We start from the raw sequence: 11,294 nt of genomic DNA, 5'->3' as shown, positions 1-11,294 counted from the left end.
GTTGGGGGGAAGAAGAAAACGAATTGTGTTGATTTTGAAATGCCTAAAAAACTCCTAATTTGGTCTATCCAAAAGGCAGTATGTCTGGTACTCAGAAGAGAAACTGGAACTGGATAAATACATCTGAAACTTATCTTCATGGAACAGATTATTGAGCCTAATGAGGGAAAATGTACAATAGAACAGACTCTATACTATAAAGGTAGCTCAAGGTGGTGGAAGGACCACTAGATCTGAAGTTGGAGATCTGGGTTTCACTCCTTGCTCTGCTAATTACTATCTGTCTGATTCAAGGCAGTCATTCCTTTTTTTTGGTGGGCCTTGGTTTCCATATCTGTCAAACAATTACATTAAATTCATTTCAACTAAGATTCATTCCAGTTTTAAATCCTATGGAAGCTTTAGCCTTTCAGTCATATAATATTGCCAACTGATAAAATATATTTTATTTTTTCTAGGTCTTTAGTTACAAAGGAATCAGAACAAAGAGAAATACTCCTAAATATACATCAAAATAACGTGGAAAATTTCTCTGGCTCATAAGAAATAAGTTGTGAACAGCTCAAAGGACCCTATAATCTTGGGTACCGTATTCCTGGGTGATCTTTTCCTCAACAGTACTTGAACTTGTGTGTTTAGATTAAGAGATGTGGTTGTCAGAAGCTGGGAGAATGGGACCTTTTTCGAAGGCTAAGTAAGGGAGCTCAAAGTTTTGGAAGAAAGAAGGAATCAAAATGGCAATAGGAAAGGATTATCCAATATCCCATAAAATACACTGATGATACTGAGCGTGTTTAGGACCAACTGCCTTCAGGATATTTTCTGTTGTAACAACAGAAAGGAATGCCAAACTTGAAGAGCAAAACAGGACCAAGTAACAGCCCATTTGCGGGCAAACAGATGTCCAGCATGTGACCCTTAGGACAGCAATCTTGAAGACCCAGAAGTAGGCAGTGAATTGCAGTTGTGAGAGGAGGACCGGCCTTCTCCACCAGGGCAACCGATTTTTCCCTCCTTTGTCATCCTGCAGAGGCAATAACTCCTTGGCAATGTAAGGATAAGGCCGAATCTGATCCTGGACGCCATGGGGCTAACTTCGTTATTCAGTTCTAGACGCTTCAGTGAGTCCCTGCAAAGAAGCACAAGTGACTCCCTTTCAATAAAGGTGTTGGTTCTGGATGAATGTGCTGCTCTGTTAGCACACCTTTCGCCTGTGTGTAGCTCTCATTTTGAGCAGATTATTCTGACTTTATTAGCCCCAGCCCAGCCCCAGCTTTACTCCCAATTCTCCCATCATCTCCTTGATAACTTCCATAATTGTCTGCACACTTCCTCTTATTCCTTGATAATTCTGGAATTATAATCAAATTTGCCACTGTTGCTAGATGGAACACGCCAATCTAGGCTCCAGTCATCATCCCTGAAACTGCCAGGGTCAAAACATCCCACCTTGGCCATTGCTTCCTTGTTGATGTTTCCCCTTCAAGAACATAAGCTCTTTGAAGCCAGAGCCTGTCTTTGCTTTTGCATTTGCATCCCTAACACTTAGCTCAGTGTTTGCACTTAGTAAGTTCTTAATAAATGCTGCTTCCTTCATGTAATTCATTCATCACTTTGGGAGCCTTCACCATGATGGCCATAAGAACCATACTATTCTTTTCTCCTAAGAGCCTGGAGGTGAAAGTAAGAATCTACCTCAGTTCATTTTCACAGTTCCTGTGAAGTTAAGAGACTGCTTACCTGCTCGTAGTCTTCTACATATTTGTATTTCTTTTCTCGATAATAAAACCTCTTTTTCATGAAATAGAGGACTATGATATCACACAGAACTGTGGCCTGAATGAATGAAAGACAACAGAAGAGCAGAGTGACTTAGCTCCTCTCGTTTAACACTACATTATTTGCTTCCCTCCTTCCTTTTAATAACAGCTAGCAGAGTACTTTAAGATTCAGAGGGCAATGAGTATATAATCTCATTGGATCATAGTCTTGGGAAGCATCATTATCATTCCTGTTTTGTCACTGTTTCATCATTTTCAGTCAGTGTCCAACTCTTTGTGACCTCATTTGGGATTTTCCTGGCAAAGCTGTTGGAATGGAATGCCATTCCTTCTCCAATCTTTCCCATTTTGTAGATGAGGAAATAGGTTGAGAGAAGGGAGATGATTTTACTTTGGGTTACACAGTCATGTGGTGCCATAGTACACAGAGTGTCAGGTCTGGAGTCAGGAAGAGATGAGTTCAAATCCTGCCTCACATACGACCCTGGGCAAGTAACTTAACCCTGTTTGCCTCAGATGTTTCATCTGTCAAAATGAGCTGAAGAAGGAAATGGCAAACTACTTCAGAGTCATTGCCAAGAAAACCCCAAAGTTGTGAGGAGTTGGACAGCACTGAAATGACTGAGTGTGCAGGGTGGAAGTCACATTTAGATCTTCCAGACTCCAGGGCCACCCACCTATAATGGATCCCTCAGCTGCTTATGGACCCTAGAAGAACAGATCAGAGAATTAGTCTAGAAGACCTAATACGGAAATGAACCTCAGAGGCAAGTCTAATCCACACTTAAATAAAACTCTACCCATAACATCCCTACCAAATGGTCATCCGCCTTCTGCCTGGTGACCCATAGGAAGAAGGAACACCCTCTTTTCCCAGGAAGCTCATGCTCCTTCAGGATGGTTCCCAACCTGATGACAATAGCTCTGGGAAGGAGCCTTGGTATGAATTCTGCCCATCTTCTCCAATTTAGGAGAAAATTGAATAAAGATCTCCACAGTCAGTCTCTTCTTGCCAAAGGGGTTTGGTGATTACAGTGTGATCTGCCTCTCTGGGATACCATCCCACCATTTTGGTTAGCATAGAAGAAATACAGGCTTCTTACCACTCCAAACAGTGCCAATCCAGAGCCAATGTTTATCATGGTAGGGATGATATCAAATTTTCCAGCCTGATAAATAAGAAACATTTGAGATTGGATCAAGAGGAGAAGGGAAAAAGGCAGGAGAAGTGTTTCTTCTGGCTTCTCAGAAGGTCTATGGCTTAAAACCAGCTGAGACGGGAGAGCAGTTTGGATTCTACCTTTCCAAAGACAATGATGTCAAAGCGAATGCCGTAGGCCTTGATGAGGGTCCGGACTTCTGTGCCATTGGCATCCTTATAGTATTTGGCAAACCTGGGGAGGAAATGTGGATCTTTCAGCATAACCCTATGGATGCTACAAGAACTGACCCCCAGCCTCTTCATTAACTCTGGGGCTTCCCAATTTGCTCACACCAATTAGTAGGTTAATAGCAGCAGTGGGTGCCGTTTAATGAGTTTTAAGGAGTTATAATATCATGCAGCAGAGCCAGTGCCTTGCACATACTAGGTATATGATAGGGACTTGATGAATGAATGAAGAGAGTTCCAGTAATTAATTGAGTGTTTTTTATTTCTTGTTCAGTCATTTCTGACTCTTTGTGACCCCACTTAGGGTTTTCTTGGCAAAACTACTGGAGTGGTTTGCCATTTCTTTCTCAAGCTTGTTTTACAGATGAGGAAGCTGAGGCAATCAGAGTTAAGGGACTTGCCTAGAGTCACATGGTGAGGAAGTGTCTGAGGTCAGAGTTGAATTCAGAAGGACTCATTTTTCTTAACTCCAGGCCCAGCATTCTATCCACTGCACTACCTACTCGCCCACTTTCTCTATAATCTATCTAAAAGACCAAGACAAAGCCTTCCTCACAAGGGAGGGAGGTTCAATATTTGGGCATCAGAAAGTTCCTTTTTCTGTCTTCATCACAGTCAGTACCAATTCAAACCAATTCAATTTATTAAGTACCTATTGTGCATATGGCTCTGTTTCAAGACTGGCTATACCATTCAATTGCCATTGAGTGTTATTTCTAATACATTAGGATCACCTGACCACTTAAAAAAATTAAAACATTTTTAAAGGAAGTAGCAACTAGATAATTATCTTTATCTTTATCACTATCTAGTTGCTACTTCCTTTAAATATGTTTTAATACAGTTTTAATTCAATCAACCGCAGAAAGCAGCTACATCCCTCCATGCTCACATAGAATCACCTATTCAAGAAGCCAGTTCCATCTTGTGACCTTTGTTTTTAGGGGAAAAAAGGGGGAAAGAGGCAAAGCCATTCCACTGAAGGCTTATGGGGATATGCCAGAAGCATCAGGTGACTTGACTATGAAATGTTCAACCTGCCTCCATTTAGCTCGTGGGCAGTGACTGCCTGTGGCTGGTTGGGAAATGGCAGTGCTCCGGAGGCCACAGTTCCCTTCACTATGTTCTAGTGCTTAGCTTGGTATCTTGCCCTCAGGAAGTCCCTTTGTGTGTGGCCACAGACTGAGCTGGTGGGCACTGCCCCGAGGCACAGAAAATTGGGAGCAGGAGCGTTCAGCTGCACCCAAAGCCAGCCCCTCTGCTGGGACACGTACAAATCCATTCATGCTCAAGGACATGGTATCACCTCTGCATCCAAAAATCAGAGTTTATTGTCTGGCCATTACTGTAAAAGAGGACTTTTTTCCTCTAGATGCTTCACTTGGGGTTCTGTGTCTAAGCTGCCGATTCACCACAAGAGGGAGACCACACAGCACAGAATACTGCTGAGGAGGCCAGGAGACATTTTCCAGCTGGGCCTCTGATATAGTTTACATGCAAAAAAGGGGAGCTGATGGAAGGCTGCACAGAAAAACCAAATAAAAACCACTTACATTGCCCCACATCATGCTGTTTCAGAAAGGGAGAGGAAGACAAGAATACCTTGCTCTATTACTGCTTCACCAAAAATCTTACATAAGTGTGAGATAACCCCTGGGCCCTCCTAGAGTTAACATCTGTGTGCTGTCCCCTGGTGGGACACCAAGCCAGGGGTTCTTAAGCTAGGGTCTATTAATGAGCTTTCATAAAACATTGATAATTGCATTTCATAATATATTTTCCCAATAATTCTATCTTATTTATGCATTTAAAGTAATGTTTCTGAGCAAGGGTTCACAGGCTTCTCCCAACTGTCTGCCCAAGGGGTCTGGAATCCAGAAAACTGGGTGAACCTTCAATCCATCCTGCATTTTACTGGGGCAGAAAGGAGCTCACATGGATGAAGTGACTTGTCCAATGTGACTGGTCCTCATGGCACAGTTGAGATTCAAACTTCAAATTTACTTATTTCACAAATCCTCCAAATGCATGTGCCAAATTCAACTTGGATTTATCTGCAGCAGTTTTCAAAACTAGTTACAAGCCCAGTTCTCTGGCCTAGTTCTCAAAGGGCACAGGCATTAGAAATGCACATTATTTCTTAATCCCAGATGATCAATAATGTTTGTTCTCTCCCCAACTCCCCAAACATCTAGGCAAATAAAAAATAATTCCTATGACCCCTCCCACCTGAAGTTATAGCCAGGAGAGACAGTGTGGTCAGAGTCTTGATTATCAAGGCGGCGAAAGGAATACTTTGGCAAGCAGTGGGAGGCGGCCAGGTCCAAGTTGCAGTTCCAGTTGATCTGAATGCCCATGATACCTCCCTGCATGTTTCAAAGCAAGAAGGAGGTCATTTGTTCATCTTGGAGCAAAGCTAATATACTGAGACCATCTGATCACGTAAAAAAAAAAATCAATATATTTTTTTAAAAAGCCACTTAAAGAGTTATAAAGAACCTCCTGTCAGCAGCAGATGACGAGCTAGAGAGTGGCTATCAATCCCAAGAAGGTTCTCTTGTGGAGCTATGCTAGAAATGCTCCTTCAGGAAAAAGCTGGGACAGAATAAAAGCCTGCACTTACCTCCACGGCCATCTGCTGGAAGCTCTGCCCTGCGCTTTCCACTATTTGGCCGAGACGGAATATGGGGCAGTAGGGGTTTGTCTTGGCGTCATAGATGCAGGACTTGAGGTAGGTAGCATTAGTGTTGGGAAGGATATTCCTCCTGTAGGAGGAAGGGAGCAAAAGGGAGATAGGAGGTAAGGAAGGGAGAGGGAGAAATGGTTACCAACAGCATTCCTCCAGGACACTAGTCAAGCTTCATGCTCTTCCTGAGGACATCCTTCGAGAAGTCATAACTCCATCTCTCTCCATCAGTACCAACAGGTTATTCGCCTTCTTAGGAGACAGTTCTGGGACAGCTTTGTCTCCCTCACCCCACAGACCTCGCTGCTGGCCAACCCTGGTGATGAGCATTCTCTGAAGGACTAGCCTAGCTAATGATGGACATGGTTTACCCTGGATCTTTCCAGCTTGGGAGGACCAATGCCCATGGCTGGCACAGGCTTAAGAGCTCTGCCATCAGGAGTGAAGGACCCAATACTTACTTGGTGAAATTAAATTTGGGATACCAGATGTGGTTCTTAATCAAGAGGGTGAAATTCTCTGCGGCCTTCAGAAAGGCAGGTCTGAAATCACACAAACACAGACAGCTTCAGGCTATTCTGTTAGTCTCTCCTTTCCTTCTCTCAGCTAGAACCACTGCCTCCAACTACACAAAGAAGGATGCTAAATGTTGGGGACAAGAGAGGTTTTCAATCACTTTGAGAAGTTTCCTAGCTTATGAGTATGGGGCAGCTAGATGGCGCCATAGTGGATAGAGCACTTTGCTTGGAATCAGAACACTCATCTTCATGAGTTCATATCTGGCCTCAGACATTTCTTAGCCATGTGACCCTCAGCAAGTCACTAAACCCTGTTTGCCTCAGTTTCCCCATCTGTATTATGAGCTGGAGAAGGAAATAGCAAACTGCTTCAGTATCTCTGACAAGAAAACCCCAAATGGGGAACAAAGAGTCAGACTAAATGACTAAGCTGAAAGCGAACATACTCTGTTGTAGAGTTCACAAGCATAACTTCAATCAAAATGACAGAAGAGTATGTTCCATTATAGTCGCTTTTCCTGGGGAAAGAGGAAATAAACAAGCTAGAGTACTGGCTGAGGAGGTGGGTCATTCACTGTGCATTTATGACAACATTTACAGCTCCACCTTGGGGATTGATTTTAGTAGCCATTGTGACAGGTCTGGGTTTATAAGTTCAACCAAAATTAAGTCTGTCCGCACACTGATACCATTCTCTGATGGCTCATTGTGGGCATGCCTCTCCTGGCACTGTGACCATCAAGGAGTGCCCCTTCACTTCCTGGCTGCTTTCTGTTCACCAAGCCTGAAGCGATCCTGAGAGGGCCCTGCATCTTCCTTTAAAAAATTAAAATTTTTATTTTCAGTTCTAAATTCTGTGCCTCCTTTTACTTTACCCCCTCCTTCACTTACTGCAAAGGCAAGAAATATGATACCCATTATACATATGAAGTCATGCAAAACATAGTTCCACATTGGCTAGAAAACAAGAAAAAGAAGATGAAAAGCATTGTTTTAATCTACACTCAGAGTTCACCAGTTCTCTTTCTGGTAATGGATATGCTATATGCTATATATATATATATATATATATATATATGATATATATATATGTATATATATTCCATCAGAAAGATATATCATAGCTCATTAAGCCAGTGAGGGGCATTTCCTCAATTTCCAAATGGCCTAGTTTCTTTGATACATTTCTGTAAGAGGAGTTAAGTCTATAGATTTTTCTTGATAATGCACAGTCCTAATCTAAGCAATATGAAGTTGTTATCAACATTTATTTGGCACTTGCTGTATACAAAGTGTAGGGGTAGGAACTTTGAGTGACACAAAATCAGATGAGGTAGAGTTCTTGCCCCAGTCTCTTAGCACAGTGTTCAACACAGCACTTGGTAGCCTCGTGACTCTTGAGAGACCAGGACATTTATAAGAGACATTGTTAAGGTAGAAATGACAAGATGTGATAATAGAGTTGAGTGCACATAAAGAGATGAGTATGAGCAAAAGCGATTGGAAGGCTGACGATGCCTTCAATGATTAGAAGGGGATTGAGAAGAGGGGAGATTTTGGCAGGGGAGGGGTAAAGAGATAATGAATCTAGTTCTATAAGGGAATGAAGGAGTAATACGTGAATAGGTAGGTTCAAAAAGGAAAAGTAGAAGAGATAAAGTAGGAAAAGATCAGTGGAACAATTAGAGGGGGAAGCAGTTTGATGGAGTGGATCGGTGGGTGGGCAAATTGATGAAACAGGGGATTGGTACAAGGCTGACAGATAGGTACCTGTGACTGTGGAATTGGAAAGACTAAGGAAAAGAGCTGAATGGAATAAATAAGTTATTAAGAAGTGACAAGAGGCATAAACATTCACAAGGAGATAAAAATAAACTGAAATGAAAATACTGGAAATCTCAATCAATCAATCAATCCATCATCTTTATTAAACATCTATTATGTCCCAGGCATTGTGCTAAAGATTGGAAATTAAAAAAGAAGCAAAAGACAGTTCCTGCCCTCAAAGAGCTGACAGTCCAACAAGGGAGACATCACACAAACAAAACAAATGATATACGAAATAATTAAAAGAGAGAAGACACTGGAATTGGGGGGGGGGGGGCGCTAGAGAAGGCTTTACATAGAAAGTAGGATTCTAAGTAGGGAATTAAAGGAAGCCAGGGAGGTTTCTAGTCAGAGTAGAGAAGAGAAAGCCTCCCAGGCACTGGAGACAGTCAGAGAAAAGGCCCAGAGCTGAAAGTAGGGTATTTTATTATAAAATAACCAGGAGGCCAGGTTCAGAGGATCAAAGAATATATCTTAGAGAGTAAGGGGTAAAGAAAATGGACATGAGGGAGGGGGCAGTTTATGACAGTGGTCCTCAAACTTTTAAAATAGGGGTCCAGTTCACTGTCCCTCAGACTGTGGGAGGGCCGGACTATAGAAAAAACAAAAACTCACATTCTGTCTCTGTCCCTCAGCCCATTTGCCATAACCCGGTGGGCCACATAAACATCCTCAGTGGGCCGCATCTGGCCCGAGGGCCGTAGTTTCAGAACCCCTGGTTTATGAAGACCTTTAAATATCAAACGCAGCATATATACATATATATTCTGAAGACAATAAGGAGCCATTGCAGTTTATTTGGGAGGAGGTGACATCATTAGATATGCACTTTTGGAAAACCACTTTGGGGGTTGAATGGACTAGAGTGAAAAGAATAGAAACAGACTACATACAATCCAGATGCTAAGTAACAAGGGTCTACTTCAGGGGATGGGATTGTCAGAGGAGAGAAGGGGTGTATTTGAGAGAAGCTGCAAAGACACAATCGAACGGTCTTGGCCACAGCTTGGATATGGGAGGTAAGAGCCAGGAGGAGTCCAGGATGATTCCTAGGTTGGAAGCCTGGGGAACTGGGAGCTTGGTGCTGCCCTCTATCATTACGAGTAGAAAAACTCTGCAGTGACTTGCTTCCAGATATGTGCCTTCAGATTTTTGATACTTCTGTCACAGATCAGTGACTTTTCTCTAATTGGAGGTTGACCTCTCCCCTAGAGGACAAGAGTATGGGACTCAGAGCAAAATAGGTCTTCAGGCTATTAGAGAGAAAGAAGTGATCTCATGGGAAACAGAAGGGAGGCATCGATGGGGAAAAATGGGATCTGAGAGCAGCCACCTCCCTCCCCAGTTGACAAGATGCTCACATTAACCCAGAGGAGAAAGGGAAGGAAAAGGGCAGAACTTAAAGAGAGACTCAGGGCTCTTCTGAAGAAAGAAGCAGGGAGGGAGGGAGCCAGCGGCTGTAGGAGCTAGCGGATGAGAAAGCCATCACTCAGGATGAGTCAGGGGAAAGGAGAATAGCTAGAGTTGCTGATTCTCTGCTTCCTTTGATGATCTGATTAAGAATCACAGTGCTCTGCTGTCTTCCTGGGCATGTAACCAAGGTCTAACAACAGCCTCCTAAGACTTACCCAAATGGATGCCAGCCATGGAATACAACCACTCATTTCTGGTGATTCCCATGGATACTAATGGCATTGCCAGAAGGAAGCTGGAAAATACTGCAGACTATTAGGAAGCCTCGGGCAAGAAACTTTTTTTTTTTCACTGTTGGCCCTTGAAGGCAAGGAATATAGAACAGAAAAAGTAATTTGGGAAATAAACAGCAGCTAAGATGGTGGTGTCTGGGAATTGCAGCTGCACTCCTGGACCATAGTTTAAAATATAGGAGTGATGATACCTAGCTCCAAAGGGAATCCACCTGCCAAAAGCATCCAAGAATAGATTTGCAGATTGAATCAAGCAGGGGAGGGAGAAGAATTCCTGTGTGTATCCCCATAATTAGATCTCACAGATGTCCTTCATTCTCCAAGAGAACCATGACATCAGGGAGGGGATGCCATGACATGAAAGTTTATTGGATTTAAGTAAAGAAGGGTTGTGCAATCACAGATTTACTTTCCTCTCCAGAGCCATCGGAGTTCAGTAGCCAGACATAGATCAGGATGATTGAGTAGGGCTCTAGATGAAATGGGAGACCTTGGCCTTTTTAAGCTAAGATCTTCAAAAGGTCTCAGTTTGACTGAGGCAACACCCATTCAATGAGTAAGGTGAGGTAGAAATGGAGACAAAGAATCTCTTCTTTCAACTAGCCCCCCCCAAATCTGAATGAATGAATAAATCTAAGAGGGGAAGATTCTCAGGGTTTCCAGCCAAAGCCAAAATGACTGCTATTTACATTGAATCTGATTCAATTAGGACCCAAACATGACCCAATGGGGCTTGGCCTAGGGATCCCATAGATAGGAGATATAAAGAAGGAAAAAGAACAGCATAAAGAGCCAGAGGTAAGTGCCTACTGTATACTAGGCCCTGTGTTAAGTACCAGGGATATAAAGAAAGTCAAAAAGACAGTTGCAGTTCTCAAGGACTTCCCAGTCTAATGGGGAAGACCCAAAAACATTTCTGTACAAACAGCTACTGACAAAATAAACTGGACAATCTATAACGGGAAGGGATGGCATTAAGGAGATTTGGGAAAAGCTTCCTACAAAAGGGGAATACTATCTGAGACTTGAAGGAATCTAAGGAAGCCTGGAAGTAGGGATGAGGAGGGAAGCATTCCAGGCATGGGGGACAGCCAGGGGAAATGCCTGGAGCTTGGAGATGGAGAATCTGGTGAGAGCAACAGCCAGGAACTTGATATCACTTGATTGAAATGTATGTTGCAAGGAGAGGGGTATGTTGCAAGGAGAAGGAAATGACACAAGGTATAAGAAGGCTAGAAAGATGGGGGGGGGGGAAGGGCCTTTAATAGCAAAATCCAAAGCCTCCTCAAGGTGGATCCAAAAGCCAGAATTTAGGAAACAAGAGGAACTGTTGGTCCTAACATAAGGGACAAAGCTCAGACATGACGATAAAATCCACCATGAGAA

General features: G+C 42.9%; 1 protein-coding gene across 1 annotated transcript in view; it reads right to left on the bottom strand.

Annotated features, from left to right (window-relative positions):
- Positions 1 to 423: 423 nt before the first annotated feature.
- Positions 424 to 11,294, bottom strand: part of P2RX4 (purinergic receptor P2X 4) — a 33,549-nt gene continuing 22,678 nt past the window's right edge. Inside the window, exons 6-12 of the mRNA XM_074297800.1 lie at positions 6,319 to 6,399; positions 5,795 to 5,936; positions 5,401 to 5,537; positions 3,082 to 3,175; positions 2,885 to 2,950; positions 1,741 to 1,836; positions 424 to 1,129 (exon numbers count right to left, since the gene is read on the bottom strand). Coding sequence (XP_074153901.1) covers positions 1,100 to 1,129; positions 1,741 to 1,836; positions 2,885 to 2,950; positions 3,082 to 3,175; positions 5,401 to 5,537; positions 5,795 to 5,936; positions 6,319 to 6,399 — 646 coding nt within the window. The 3' untranslated portion in view covers positions 424 to 1,099. The remainder of the gene's footprint in view (positions 1,130 to 1,740; positions 1,837 to 2,884; positions 2,951 to 3,081; positions 3,176 to 5,400; positions 5,538 to 5,794; positions 5,937 to 6,318; positions 6,400 to 11,294) is intronic.

The sequence above is a fragment of the Sminthopsis crassicaudata genome, chromosome 1 (genome assembly GCF_048593235.1).
Source record: "Sminthopsis crassicaudata isolate SCR6 chromosome 1, ASM4859323v1, whole genome shotgun sequence".
NCBI lineage: Eukaryota > Metazoa > Chordata > Mammalia > Dasyuromorphia > Dasyuridae > Sminthopsis > Sminthopsis crassicaudata.
The sequence above is the reverse complement of the archived record's forward strand: the minus strand, read 5'-3'. Positions and strand labels throughout refer to the sequence as shown.